At 34.1% G+C, this 16,403-nt stretch overlaps 2 protein-coding genes across 6 annotated transcripts in view; one reads left to right on the forward strand and one right to left on the reverse strand.

The window, feature by feature from the left end:
• The first annotated feature begins 1,658 nt into the window (after nt 1-1,658).
• LOC128244928 (borealin-like) lies at nt 1,659-10,285 on the forward strand. Its single transcript, XM_052963081.1, has 9 exons — nt 1,659-1,912; nt 3,573-3,736; nt 3,973-4,067; nt 4,399-4,432; nt 4,657-4,753; nt 5,032-5,110; nt 6,101-6,177; nt 6,681-6,864; nt 8,869-10,285. Exons 2-9 carry the CDS (start codon nt 3,589-3,591, stop codon nt 8,989-8,991), a joined length of 837 nt encoding a protein of 278 aa, XP_052819041.1. The 5' UTR covers nt 1,659-1,912; nt 3,573-3,588; the 3' UTR covers nt 8,992-10,285.
• Nucleotides 10,286-11,698: 1,413 nt separating this feature from the next.
• The window catches only part of LOC128244927 (b(0,+)-type amino acid transporter 1-like), a 35,131-nt gene continuing 30,426 nt past the window's right edge, over nt 11,699-16,403 (reverse strand). For all 5 annotated transcript variants that reach the window (XM_052963079.1, XM_052963078.1, XM_052963080.1 and 2 more), the window contains exons 13-14: nt 15,899-16,067; nt 11,699-15,494 (exon numbers count right to left, since the gene is read on the reverse strand). In XM_052963079.1, coding sequence (XP_052819039.1) covers nt 15,427-15,494; nt 15,899-16,067 — 237 coding nt within the window. In that variant the 3' untranslated portion in view covers nt 11,699-15,426. The remainder of the gene's footprint in view (nt 15,495-15,898; nt 16,068-16,403) is intronic.

Consider the following 16,403-nt stretch of genomic DNA (forward strand, 5'->3'; position numbering starts at 1 on the left):
AGGTTAAAGATGTGGCACTTAATTTGGAGATACCATCTGTTGATAATGCAGACAAAATATATGCCAACATTGAGCATTGTAGCTATGATGGACACCAAAACTTCAGTATCAATCGGTAAAATGAATGTATTTAAAAACTCCTATTCAATTTCGCTGGCTTAATTCCACCGATGGTGAATGCCATTTTCACGAGGCCGATTTAGAGCTGCAACAAAAGTTGGAGTTATTTGGAATGACAGAAATAAAAACAACAACTTGTCATACGTTTTTGGCATATGTAAAATATCACGTTGTTGGTTTCCTTCAAACATACATGGATCTTTTTCATTTATAGTCACCGCAATGGCATTACCATTCTAAACTTTTACACTAATCAAATAGTTCTTATGGAAGTGGTAGAAAGGCATACTGGTTTTGTTTTTATTTTTAATGCACCATTTCTGTTATCATAAACATCCATATTCATATACTTCAAATAAACGTAATCCTTATAATGTTCCATATAATATAAGAGAGCACGTTCTGAAAATAGAAATGGGTAGCAATACTTATTACAATACATATATAACTTTTGTTGTAATATAAACATAATGTATATAGTAAACAAAGAATATATGCGTTACTTAAGTATGATATTACACATACGTCAAGTAATTGTCTAGTGGCGTTAAAAAGACATAACACATACAATGACTTAACAATGTACATATGCAACAAACAAACATGTACAAAACAGTTTACATTAATCACCTTCCAAGTCTGAGTGACTGAACTTCTCACTCCCAATCACACATCTCTCAGGTGAATGCAATTCATGCTGGTTATAACGGAGGAAAAACCCAAAACCATGAACGCAATATTAAATGTAAAGAATAATTAGCAAATTATGCTATATTGAAACCGATCCCCAAAAGTCTAATACCACGAAAATACATAATTCAGGCTGACAAATCTACAAAATGCATGATTACATTTCCAACACATTGCAAACACAAATAGAATAGTTGAAAGATCAAATGCAAAAAAATGATCTAAATAGTTTTCCTTTACTTGGACCAAATCAAATCAAAAACTTCCACAACTTCTTAAGCCTTTTGAACACTGGAGGGAAAATCTTTGCAACAATGATAATTACAGTCACCTGACCAATCTCAAAGAAATCACTCAACCATGTAACATATCATGGTCTAAGGGAAACAATAACCAATAACTGGTAAAAAAGTAAAATCAATCTGCATGAATTGTCAACTGGGCAACAATGGCATATGAAGATCAAGCTGTCGCCATCAGTGATGATTGCATAGGCTGGATTTTTTCGGATTGAATAGTTTCCGCCGCCGTTTAATGATAACATATAATCAGAAATAGTCTAGATTTAATTTGTTCACATCTTCAATTAATGCAGTTTTTCAAACGGAAGTATGTTAATTATTGACATTCTTATGCAATTGTATAGCTTTGATATACATGTACATGTATGATAGAAATATATATATATATATATCAAGAGCGATAATATTACTTACTATAACTAAAATTTGGATTTTCAAGTCCAAGATTAAAAGAGGTTGCTAGCGACCGGCTTTTACCATCCTCATTTTTATTGCCACAAAGAAAAAGATGGTTCGAATTTTCTTTGGGTTAAAAGAAAGCGGCAACATTGAAAAACTTCAAAATAATATTTGATGAATTTTGTATAATCTTTGGTCATATAACAGGTTTATTAGCTATTGGTCACATTAAAAGCCTTACATACGTTTTGAGAATTAAGTTACATTTCACAGAGCAGGTGAAATTTCATTGTGAATGTTTCTTAAGGGAATTTTGGAATAGTTTTTCGCACTCGTCTCATTCGTACCAATTAAGCGGTTTCAACTAAAAATAATCCCAACTGGACCGATCCTCATATAAGGTTTGTACTCTTTTATGTTTTAACTGACACATATATACAGTTGAACACCATTTATCCGAAATCGTAGGGACCCAACAAATATTTCGGAATAGCCATATTTCTGATTAACAATTTTGTAGAAAATGAACGCGTTTGCAAATTATAGATGACATGAAATACTGAGTCGTAAAGATTGCTATGTCGGTTACACGTTACCAATACGATACATACGGTTTGAGTGATCTTTTGTATACAAAAATATTGGTTGATTTATGTTTAATCAATGACAAATCATTGGTAATTATACTTCTTTATTAAAACAACCTGGGACCAATAATACAATCTTACTCCCAGAAACAACATAAAACATTTAAAACAAATTGACAGCACATTCGGAACTAGTCCAAATAATAGTATGTTAACAGAATTTTTTTACAATTTTTGATGTGGCAAATCCTTCACGTAGTCTAAAATAATTGACGTGTTATACGGGATTCTTCCAATCCCTAACGTCTAAACGGGATTGTGCAAAAAACGGGGGTGTTTGATATTGAAATATTGAAATTGTTAAGTGAAGTATTTTATGGTTGAAATTGATCATAAAGAGTTATATTCATATTTTGCCATGTAAGTGAAAAGTTATTTTGCACTAAACACGCATTTAATCCATTAAAACAAGTTGTTTACCTTTCCAATAAAACGAAAGTTGACTGACACAGATAACAATTATGCGAAGGGGAACAACTCGATACAATCCTAATAACTCGGCCTCCTCCGACAAAGCTTCGAGATAGACCTCGTTATACAATCGTAACAACTCGGCCATGGCCGAAATGTTCCGAGCGATTTTAAACTGTGCCCTGAAGCCTTGCAGGTGCCCTTCATGTATATATCGTTATGTTTTGACAGAATGAAATGAAGAAAAGCCGTCAAATTCATAATTATAAGTTGGATAAAAAAAAATTGTGTACGGAACTAATATAAAATAACATTATCTGGTAATATTTCTTGTTTTTATGATATTTTATAGACGCTATATGCTTTAACCCGGAATCCTGATCGGAACAACTACCCACTTTTGATACTAAACAATTTGTACGTGAAGGATTTGCCATATCAAAAATCTAAAAAAAATCCGTCAACGTACAATTATTTGGACTAATCCTTCACGTACCAATTGTTTTGTACGAAGGGTAGTTATTCCGATCAGGATTCCAGGTTAAAACATATTGCGCCTATAAAATATCATGAAAACAAGAAATATTACCAGATAATGTTATTCTATATTAGTTCCGTACACAAAAAATAAGTTTTATTGAAACAGATGAGTGTCTAAAATTTCATTTAATGCACATTATTGTGGGAATATTTTGTGGCAAATCAGATAATAGTGCACAGTTAGTATATGGCCCTGGTTTGTCAATTAGCATGTCCCAATTAAGGAGTTTTAGCACTGTCATACCAGATTCTCATTTAACTTCCCTCCGCAAAGACGATTTGTATTTAAAGTGGTTAGACAGGGGATCAAATTAGCAACACCTGGGTTGACGGTCAAATGACTGCCAATAGACCAAGCTAGGATTGGCCACATCAGTGACATTTTATGTAGAGTCACATTATGAACCTAGAAATTCTTGATTGACATGAAATATTTACTTGTGTTTATAATCATTAAATATAGTTCAAAAAGGAGAAGAATGCCACGTAAGAGAAATACAACAGCACCGACGAAGCATGCAAAGCCAGTGCTGTCGGCATCACATGAGGATGACCTCATTAATGGAATGTCTCAGAAACAAAGTGAAGATAAAATGAAAGGAATTCTTAATGACTTCAGACTTAATGGTTTGTAAATCACTCTGAATTGAAAGGTTATTTGTTTAATCAAAACATCTTTTGCAAAATTTTGTAAGATTCAGTTTAACTTAGGAAAATGGTTCTTAATAAGTTCAATTAACACTGTATAATAAGAATCGTTTTGCAGATTGTAAAATATTAACATTATCTTACAATTTTGTTTTTAATGGTATTTTATCATAATTAACTTTTGCAGACAATTAATTCCATATTTGTATTTTCAGTGGAGCAGTGCAAGCAGGAATATGAGGAAGAGTCGGAAGCTGTAAAGAAAGCCATCAACAAACATTACACACAGATAATGCTCAAACTCTCACCTGTATGTTTATTTAGAATTTTGTGAATATAATTCTTTGAGGTTGCTCATTTTAAAGTCAGGAATGCATAGATCTACAGATAATTTAGTTTTGACAGCCTGGTACCTCCAGATGATTAAGAGTTTAAAATAACTTTAAATCTTGCCCCTGTAGCTGATAGTGTTTTTGCCCAAATCTCCCGAGAACAAGTTGATGTTAAATCATTCTTTAATAGTTTACATACATTAATAACTTACAGCAGGCTGGCAATTTTTCACTTGTCACATGTATTAATTGATGAATCAAATATTGTTTAGTTCACACAATTTTTCTCACTTTGTCTTTTACTTTCAGAGAGAGTTGCAGATGACATTGCTTGAGTACATAGGTAAGTATTTTTTGGAGATAAATATTTAGAGTCAAAGTGATTTGGAAGAAGGCAAAAGAATGATTTTATCTCTCGTTTTAATATAATATGAAAATGTATTTTTCAGAACGCTATATTTTTACTTCCATCTTAGTTAAGTAAAATCAATATTCAACCAAAGTAACCAACCCGTTTCATTCATAGTAGCTTTACAAGTTTATAATTTGTCGTGTTCATATATCCAGAGTACACTGACCAGGAAGGCGAGGAGGAGCCCACTGCCGTGCCCAGTCAGCCGCCTGTCTCTGTGCCCTCTAGTCTCCAGACCAGCAAAGACGCACTGTGAGAACCACTTTGCGTTTTCTTCTGACATTAAGCTATGTGCAGGCTGGTGTCTGACAGCTTTTTCTGTTAAATAAAAATACCAATTTGCATTTTGAGTAGACGGTTCAAATATCTTTGTCTGGGCATCCTGGTTGGTCAAAAACTTAATGTCCACTCTTTATAACATACCGGTAGTCAGTTTTCTTCGAAAGGAGCTTGAACTCAAAGTAATTTAAGTTAAAGGTATTGATATGATAAACAATGATATGATACAGCTTAACGCTTTGTTTGTACAGGAGTAAGTACAAGACAATGCGGTTGATCGATACGATACCTGAGGAGGGACAGACTGCTGGCACATCTGCAGTCAAACGTGTAAGTGATGCCCATAAGTTGACTATGGTAAATAATGTGAAGTGTGATTTAAAATTGACATTGAAGCATTGAATTTAAGTATATAACATACCTTGAATATAGGAGAGCCTTTGAAAGTACACTTTTTTATTTCCGATGGAGTCCTTTTATATCTGCACTATATATAGGAAATCACCTAGCCCCTTCAGCCTGTTCTCGGTCATTGGGATATATCTACTTTCCTCCACAACTCCATATGTTTTGAAGGTATTGACTTCAAACTTAATACAGATATTGCCTGTGTTGAGGAGAAGTGCTGAGCAAAACATTATCTTGTGTATGGTATTTTAAAGTTATTGCCCTTTGATTATTTTGTATACTTATCACAATCCAGTGATAGCTCTGGACTTGTTGGTTGTTGAGTGGGAGAGATGGTGTCAGATACAATGGAGTCTGGGTGAATTTGCTTTGCTCTTAGAGAGTCTTATTTTAATAGGCCCCTTGGTGTAGCTAGAATTAACAACATACAGTTTTCATTGATTTCAACCAGTACTGAGTACTCCCAAGTTTCCAAGTACTACACTCAAAATAGAGAACCAGGCAAGGGAGTCACTGATACTATTTTTATAATTATATTTGATATGACACAGTCTTGGATTGAGCACAGGAACTCCCACCTCAAAAGAAATGCTCTAACAATGAGCTATCATGCCCATGTTAAACTTCACAAAACCAATGCATAAAACGTTCAAATTTAATTTTCAATGGCTAAAACATCCCTTTGAAATATTTTCATCCCTTGGAAATAATGTTTTATGAACTGATAACATTTCTGCACATGATTCAATTTTAATATTGCATCTACTAGTCATTAGATTATTTATTTTTCATCAAGTTCTTATTATTGTATCATGTACCTCACAAATTAATGATCTGTAAAAATATTTATTTTCAGTGAGTCCATTGATTGATTATGCGATTAAGTCATTTCTTATGCTGTTTGCATTTCAGACCACTAGAAAAAGAGCAACAAACAAAGCTAAAGGAGTCACATTTAATCCCAATGCAATGCCCGACCCTTCAAACAGGTACTAGTTTGTTTGATAACTGGGCAATTTTCATCTTGCCTGTCTGTTTTTTTGGAAGAAAAATAGTGGAGGTGTGTCAAAGCTTATGTGCTCTTGCCATTGTCTTACAAAAAAGTGAACTTTCACAGTAGCTAAAAAAAGTTCTCAGGATATTCAAATGAAACTTAAAATGCATGTATCCAGAGACAGTACACATAGAGTAACAAGACTCATAACCTTGGGTTTAATAATTGTTTTGACTTGTGCCTCAGCCCTGTTTTTGAGTAAGGAATACGAGCTTTGAAATCAGCTAGTGGTGTTCTTGTAACATTTTATAGGATTTTGTGTAAGTTTTATTTCTCCCAACAGAACATTTCTGTTTACCGGGTAACATCTGGTTGTAGGAATTGATTCCGCATACTACCCAATCTGCATGGGATTTGTGTTACTTGCGGAACATATGTTCTCACACAACCTTTATACTTGAAGATATGTATAACTTAATTCTGACTATGCTTTGGCAGTTTTGTGACGCCAGCTTTAGCAGGTTCTCGGAACATGTCTGTACTGGGCTGGGGAGCGACGCCAATGGTGACCCCAAAGTTTGACCCCCGATTACCCGTAACCCCGGCCATGAAGAGACAGATGCAGCCTGATGAAACTCTCATGTCAATGGCTGGCAGCCCAGTAGACCCTGGGCGACGAACGGTGAGAGACAGTAGCATGGCTTTTCTATGTTGTATCTGTGTTAATTGATATGATGACCAGAAACTTTCAAGCTTAGCCTGCAAATTACTCTATAGGTCTATGGTTATCAATAAGAACCAGTCAAAATGCTCAGATCAAAGCGCATGTGAGCCAGCTAATTTATAGCAAAAAATGTGTACTTTTTTGTTTTTAATATCATTCCTCTGACTTTGTGTTAGGCCAATTTCTCATAAACAATCTAAGCAAACACTTGAACACTTTGATGTCAGTTTTATTTATACTGATGGACTTGTTTCCACTGTATTACGTGATTATCAGTAGTATATTCACAATATTGTACATAATTTTTTGGTATAAAATTTTGTCTTAAATGTTCTCAGAATGCAGGGATCATGTTCACTAGCATCTTGGGCCTCAGTTTAAGACTCTAGCTCAAAAAGATAAATTCTAAATGGTTCAAAATATCTATAATAATAATAATAATAATAATAACTTTATTTAAAGAAGGTAACACATTAAGACATAGGCATCATATTATAAACAAACATAACACACGACTTATTTACAATGTGGCCTTCTGAAAGAACATACACACGCACACACACATAAATGCTTAGAATGAAAACGTAAGCATAAATTTATGTTATTTCAAAAGGGTACGTATTAAAATGTTATACGAAAACATAAAGAAACATGAATATAATACATTAATTATAAGATCAATGCCGAACAATACATCAATTTGTACATAAAGGTTAACAAATCGTATCATTAAAATTTATTAACTGAGTAAGTAGGACAGTCACACATGTATTTAACACCTTAATCGAGATATATATAATGTAAAAAAACAATAGTCATGGAATTATGCGTACAATTCTTACAACGGTTTTTGCAATTGATGATGTAAAAAGAACTTCTTGCAGCAGGCTTTAAATGTATTTTCCGTGTTCGATTTACGTATTCGTTCTGGTAAAGAGTTCCAAACTGTCCCGCTGTAGCATGCAAACGAGTGTTTCTTGTATTGAGTTTTATGTCGAATGTGGGCAATGTCTTGTCGCGTAGAAGATCGTAATCCATATCTTGTATTGTTTGATAACTTTATAATGTCTCTTATATAACTCGGTGTAAGATTGTTAATAGATTTATATACCATAACAGCCGTTTGATATTTGCAACGGTATTCAAATTGAAGCCATTCTAATTGTTTAAATAATTCATGCGATGGCGTTCTAATAGGCTTAAAGAGAATAATTTTAGCAGCTCTTTTTTGAAGCATGGTTATTCGTTTCGTATGCGTTTGCTTGCTTTTCCCCCAAACACTACAACAATAGTCAAACATAGGAAGTATATACGATTTATAAAACAAATGTCTCATTTGATCCGTTAAAAAGTAATTAAGTCTTTTTAAAAGAGCTATCTTTGCAGTTACTTTCTTGCAGACAAAGTCAACTTGCAGGTTCCATGACAATGATGAATCAATAACAATTCCAAGCAATTTCTTCGAAGTTACATTTTCAATAAGTACATTGTCTACGAATAATTTGAGTGCACATGCATTTCTTAACTTTGCATTTGAAACCAGCAACATGCAATTCGTTTTCAATGGATGTATTGCCATGTTGTTTATTTTGCACCACTCCGATATTATATCTAAATTTATTTGCAACTATGTTATGACTTATATAACGAAGGATGTGGGCTTCATTGTAGATAAGATTATTTGTAACTGATACAGCAGTTTTGACCATTTTTGCTCCTGTAATAGCATTTTTACAACAAATTTAAGTCTCAAACTCAGATCAAGACATTAGTGAATATGGACCTAGGTTATGAAGAGCTCAATTTTAAAATTACCTAGCAGGGCTGTAATTCCTCAATTTAGAAACTTTAAACTAAAACTTATTGACAGCCCAGGTCATGTAATTCTATGATTAAATAGGTATGGCATAATTTGTCCATAAAACAGTATAATAGAAAAGAATGTTTTCACTCTATGTTCAGACGGTGGTGGCTGCGGATGGTGACAAGGTGAACATTACGGTGCCAGAGAGTATGCATATCGGGGAACTCCAGGAGTTTATGAGCATGCTGGGAAAAATAATCAAGTACAAGGACAACCCCTAAAAAGCATTGTACATGCATCTGCCTAAAGTGTGTAAATAGTGACATGATTTTTAAGTTCTTAATGTTCTGTTTCACCGATAGCAGTTTTAGGACTCTGGTTTTATGTTCTGGCTTTTGTATATATCATATTCTTTCATGCTTTTTGGTGAAAAAAGAGTTTTATCAGTGAAAAATCAGTAGAGTACAGAAACGGGTGTTATTATCAACTTCAAGAACTGCTTTAAAATCAATTGTAGTTACTTCCCTTTGATCAAAACTGAGTATCTCACTTATTATGACAAATAATAATCAAGTAAAAAATAATAATTTAGTAAAAAAAATGCTTTTGTTTGTTTAAAGATTGTTTCAGATGTAAACACAACTTACCATTTGTTAGGATGGTTATACCATTTTTTAAACTTGAACATTTGCTTTCATACAAAACATTAGACAAAAACAGATGCTCGAACATTAGTTAGATGTTATATCATCTATTTAATTTCTTTTCAAACTCTTTGATTTTTATACAAATTCCCTGAAAATTCTGTGATAGCTCTAGTATGTTTTAGATGTTTCTGTTACAGACCTGGATCTGGGAAAGAAGATGATGTGATATTCCTTGGAATGTTCACGGTCTGTAGAAATGAATCTGGTTTCTTATCAGGAGTCCAAATGTGTGTTTCTTTTACCTTGATATTGGTTGATTTTTTTTCCATGAATGCAAAGTTCTAATTATTATCATTAATCAACATTGTAAATGTGTAAGAGTGTACTAAATACTGCTGTTATATATACAACTACAGTGAGATTTATTGTTTGTTTCAGCTAAAAAATCATTATAAATTTCACCGAGTGAGCACCAAAATCCATATTTCACAAGTGGTTTAGCCAGGAATTAAATATTGACTTTGTTGTTCACAGGTTGATTATTTTGCAATCTTACACTAAAACATACCATTTTTTTTCTTTTTATTAAATTTGCTTAAAGAAAGATATAATGACAATTAGTAATTGTTTTTATGAAAAGCACACCAATTTGTATGCGAACGAAGGTGTTGCTTAAATTGTGTCAAAGCCCTGTGCGCTTGCTTGGACATTTTATTTGGAAGTAAGCACAGGCTAAAATTTGAAAACTAAAAAATATGAAATTGCTTTTTCAATATTTGAAAGGGTGATACATCTTTTAAAACATAAAATTGCATTACAATGTAACTATGCATGTATTTATTGTTTGTATGTATGTATTTGTAATGTCAGGGATGTGATTTGTCCACGGATTCACGGAATTCCGCAGCTCTAATGGCACCAGAGACCCCCCCCCCCCCCCCCCCCCCCCCAAAAAAGTTAAAATTCAAGTTTGCTTCGAATTTAAAGTCTGGAGAGCCCTCAAAAGAGCTTCTAAAAAGCCATTTTTCTTCTACAGCAGTGCGCTTTTGATCCCAAGAGCGCCCCATAAACCCATGGCTGAAAATGTTTCAGCCCTCGAGCTGCCAGGTCAATCACATCCCTGAATGTGATGATGAGCTGTTTACCTATGCTAAACGTCAATTTTCCATTCTGTTCCGTGCGATCATTTTTTGTCGCTGATAATAATATCTATGACTCTCTGGAAAGCGTATAATAAAATGGTATTATGAGTTACCAGTATATTAGCCTAGTACATGTAAGTTTTTTGTTTTCATTCTTTTCAATTTGTGTAAATCGTTCTGCTTTATTTATGAGAATATCTGCGCATTACATTTTATACTACTGAAATATTAAAATAACCAAAACAATTTATACTTCATGTCTTTAATATGTTCATTCTTGACTGTAAACAAGTAAGATTTAATCTTAAGTTTGTGCAAGTGACAGCTGCATTACAGAGCGAATACAAGTCGGAGCTGATCGGTCCAACAAACTGGCAATACATATTGGATGAAACATCGTCTTCAGTTATTGGAAAGTTACTGATTAATAAAATAATGATTGTACAACTGATGAAGTATTTTTCATTTTGATGTGAAGACAGCTAAGGCTGATATGAGTCAGTCGTGACTGTATCCCCGACTAGAAACCAGAACTGGTGTTTTTCTGAGAGGCCATGGAAAGTACTCCTTGGGCATTTTGAACCCATAACCTCTGGATGAGAGGCAAAAACCTATGGCACTAGACCACTCCCACTCCTTTGAAGTGTGACTCCTATAAGCCACCATAACTTTGAAGCAATGAAGCTTCGTCATGTGCTATGCATACCAACTTATTCTGATTCCAGTCTTTTAACAGACAAGGTTATTTGCTGGACACAGTATGGCACTCCGACCCCGATTCGAAATTGAGCGAGTCTTAACATACCTGGAGCATGGGTGCTACTTGAGGGATGATGACTCTACCTGTCTGTGACGTTAAACCTCATATCTAACAGAACAAATGTTAGTGCACTGAGGCTTAAGATGACACTTGACAATGTTCAAGTTGTGAAATAAAGATTTTGGCTTAACACAAAGTATTGCTTTGAAGGGCTGCACTGACCTCCAAGTGCGACCTTGACCTTAGAGCTGACAGCACAAGTGTTATGTGCGACACAACTTTTCATAGTACTCTTTGAAGTAAGATGGTATTTGGTATCCCCTTAATAGCAGTAGTACCCCGGTTGTGACAACGGCTATCTTATAACCTAAGACAACCTAATGACCAAGTTTTTAATTTAACGTGACAAGTTCATAAAGATGTAGATAAAGACAGGACATTTTTTAATGTAATGATCAATTTATTATAATCTATAACATGCTTTATAATAATGTAACATAACAGGATAAAAGCACACAACTGTGAACATAGATTCATCCGTTAAATCAACCAAGCAACATTTGCATGTAAAGCACAGTTTTGGTCACATTTAATTCATAGCACCTGACATGAAATATTCCTGTATCCATTAACACCATATGAGAGCTGCATGAAGCAGTAGAAGAATGAACAGCACCATAAGGCACTAACACTTGATGGTCAACTAGAAATCGACAGTATTCAGAGAGTGCCTTAATTGTGCATCATTCTTAATTCCCTTAAAATTAAAGCTTAATTACTATGTACATATAATTATATACACTGAGACAAAAGAAAAACAAACATTTGATGCGCTTTTTGGAATGTCAGACTAGATGAAGTCATGATTTAACAACAGCATATACGTAAAGCAAACAAATAATGCCTGATGGTTTATGTCATAAACATTGCGACATTCTCAAACTTGGGCAAGTAATAACAATAAACAATAAACGCATTCTTGTAATACTTGAATTATTAAGGCTATGTGGCAGTTTGCAAGTGCTGGCAAATAAATAAGCATTAGGCAGTGGGAACATGGTACATGTTTAGTTTAAATGCAAGATGAACTTCTATGTACATAAATTTCTCACACATGGGAGCAAGATATACCACCAAACTTGACTCAACCTCACAATTTATCCGTTAAATACTATTATACAGTATCTACAACACTAAATTAATGCTCATTTTGTGTTCTCGTTAGTAATTAAAAAGGGATTAAATGGGATAACAATTTTAAAGCTAATGAATATCTTGAGATTGTGAAAACAGAGTGCGTATTATGTCTTCATGACATTTTGCCAATATTGTATTTTCACAATCTGATATAAACCTACCGTACAAAATAGATCACTCATGTAGGAGAATCAATATTCAACAAAGGAAGCAAGTAACCAGCGACTCTTACATCTGTACATTAACATCATATCTAAAAAGAAAAAAGTATTATTGGTTACTATGACAGGAGAACACCGGTATAGAAAAAAATCTAACTTATCACAGACAACCATGTACTACACAATCTTTGGCATACATGTTTTCAAAATAAATTCTAATTATACATCTTATTATATATCTGTCATTGTTCTTCAACATTATCATATGCAAGGAAGTAGAATCAATAAGTGAATGTCATAAATAACTTTCGTCATGCTATATCAAAGTTTTAATATACATTTGATGAAACAGATTTTAAGAAACAAAAACAGAAATCCTTAAAAGAAGCAACAAACTTGGCACTACACTAACCATTTGTCATTTTGGTAGAAAAACAATATGGATTTTTTCATTTTATTTGAACATCTGATTTAACAGGAATTTGCGTGGAGGACAAGCTCAGAAGAAAAATAAGTCTTGTTTGGCGTGCAACATCGTAATCAATACGAAAGATTATTTATTTAGTTTGGCATTTTCAGTCTGGTAACAGAATGTTTGTATCATTCAAACATGATTTTGGCATCAAACCTTCAAACAAAACATTCTTGCAAAATGTATTTACCATTTTAAATTGAGTTGTTCAGTAATCAAACTTGAAATTGATCTTTGATAACCATCTTGTTTAGCATTCTTGTCAGCCAAGTAATGCATACAAATAGCTTGATTTACATTAAACTCCAAAACAATTTGTATCAGACCGAGAGGAAGAGGGACAGCCTCAAGTAGGTGCTTAATATTTTAAAGAAGAGGACCATGGAATGAATGCTAACTCTTGTTGTTTTTTTGTTGGTCAGCCAAGCAAAAGGCATAACTCAACAATTAATTAAGGCCAGATTTATGGCATTTTCTATATATGAGAATATTGTCTTTGGAAACATGTGAGAATATATTGAGCCCTTTTTTGATTGGGGCAAAGGTTAATGTTTTTAAAGACCCCTATGCCACAACATTACCCTGCTTCTTTCTTTGAAAATATGACGAATTAAAAATCGCATACTTGTACATGAACAAGACATATGGGAATGAATCACTGGTGTAATACTGATTGTTGAACTATATGCAAGGGAGGAATGAGAATCACACATTGATGTTACAAACACACAACAATGTGAACTGTTTTGATAAATGGTAAAAGATGAATGAATTGAACGAAACGAGTGGTATTGTCAAACCTTGCTTAAATAACATCTACATCTACCTTCTGTTTTTGGCAGTACATGTAGTAAAAGTAAAAAGTAAAATGAAAAGAAGGAAAAACTGTACAACAACATAGAATAATTAATGATTATTTTAAAACAGAACAAAATAGACATAAAAAATTGATATGTAAAACTGAAAAATGGAAAAAGATAAAATTAAGATGAAACATATATTACAATTGCATTGTTAATGACACATCATGATGCATAGATACACAGATATACAGACAATAACGCGAAAACCTATGCCACCTAACTCGAACATCACAGACAAGAAATGAGATGAGCTGTGATCAGTTGATGAAATCACAATGAGTCTATGAAGCAATGAAACCCATTTTGTTACTTTTTGGCTTGTAATATTACAGCTATGCCTCTGGTATTATTGATACTGATGGGATATAGCAATGGTCATGAGAGGCAAAACATCTCTGCACAGATTCAAAGTCAATAAATAAATAAAAGCTATTTACAGAGCTATAAATAGATCATAGGGGTTCTAACAGCTGAATATTGTCAATAGTGGAAAAAACAACAGCGGGGACCTGCAAGTATGAGGGATTTGGGCCTGAAACAAGGTAAAGGGTCTTACAACCCTTTAGAATTTTTAAAAATCTATTTTATTCATTTCAAGGTACTTCCTACTACTTTTGATGCAAAAGTTCAAGCAAAAAAACCTTTAACAACTGTAAAATAATCTAGAAACGTAAAACTTTAGAACCCCTGAGCTAAGTTAACACTGAAATATTGTTGCCTGATTTTCTTACTGTTTTTATACAACTTTACAGGGGGCAAATGAATCAAAACCTGAACAAACCCATCAGGGGAACCATCACAAGCAGACGGCTTTATTCATTCATGGTGGCCTTATATAGTGAAAGCCCAGAGTGATGCCAGGTGAGTGAATGGCTTCAACATGATGAATAGAAAATCTGCAACATTGCTGGACTGTTTTGAATCTTAGCCCCACTCTCATTTCTCTAGGTGTGTCTGGAACAGCTCAACCTATTAAGCAACATCGTGAACACCATCACAAGGACTGATGCCAGGTGAGTGAATGGCTTCAACATGATGAATAGAAAATCTGCAACATTGCTGGACTGTTTTGAATCTTAGCCCCACTCTCATTTCTCTAGGTGTGTCTGGAACAGCTCAAGCTATTGAGCAACATCGTGAACACCATCACAAGGACTCTTGTCAACATACCTTGCAATTTACCAAACTTGTATGTGTATATCAGAACATTCTTCCTGTACATGTCGGACATTACCCTGAGATTCTGTCCTGGTACTTTCAAGATTGTCATTGCATTTGAACAACTGGCTAAGGTTATTACCGCTGATATCAACAAATAAGTTGAGTTTTTCAGTCATGGCTGGCAGCTGCCCGATTCTTACAAGATCAATGTCATTGTCACAACTGTGTTTTACTAGAAAATGCATTTTGCAACAATTAATATCTGCATCATACACATCTATGACTTTTCACAGCACTATTTCCTGGCCGAGTCTCATTCTGTGGGTACATACTTGCTTGGTGCTACCATCAACACCACTTGGAACAAGTATGTGATGTTCTCTGAAAGGAAATAAACAATAATAGAATTTTAAAAACAACACTTGTGTGTAGTGGAATGTTTTCAATAACAGAAAGGGAACATGAATATTTCCCATAGTAATGCTTGGCAAATACTTTTGCACTACAAAGCTGCTATCAAATTGAAATGATGATACCCCATTTTCTTTCTTTCTTAAGCAGACAAGCTAAGAATAATCACTACACTTGATGTGAATGACCAATCCAATAGAAAGATAGTAAAAAGATAATAGCACTGGATGTATAACTGTATCCTCCTCTGAGTAACATCCTCTGACAGGTGACCAGGTGGACCTAAGCTCAGGTGACCAGGTGGACCTAGGCTCCCATTCACATCATGTTAAAAAAATTATATACATTTGAAAAAAATGTCCAACCAAACTTACGCATATACTTGATTTTCTTCCCATATAGGACAAAGGGAACATAGAAGATGAGACCGCTAACAGAGAAGAGGAAGGCGTAGAGGAACTCTATCCTGGGATCCTGGATGATGGGCGCCACGACCAGGTACACTGACACCAGCAACACGATCACTGGCACAATGATGGGCACCTATATAGGGGAACCAGAATATTCGATGTTAAGACATGTTTTTGTGTGTGTTTTTTTTTAACAAATGAAATGAATGTTATGGAAAAAGTTTAAATAACAAGCTAAATATCAGCCAATAAATTTCTGTTCAGGTATGTTAATGATCCATGTCAGATACCTGGATATATAGTTTCTTCTTTTATCCCACCATGCAGTCTGATAACATGGGAGTTTTGGCCTAAAGCCAGAGGCTTGATAAGGCAATATATTTTAATATTACTGTACACATCGAAATAAATTAATCCTATTAAATAATATTGTAATTAACTAGAGATTTTGCCAAACAAAATAATTAGC

Source organism: Mya arenaria, chromosome 8 (genome assembly GCF_026914265.1).
Source record: "Mya arenaria isolate MELC-2E11 chromosome 8, ASM2691426v1".
Classification (NCBI taxonomy): domain Eukaryota; kingdom Metazoa; phylum Mollusca; class Bivalvia; order Myida; family Myidae; genus Mya; species Mya arenaria.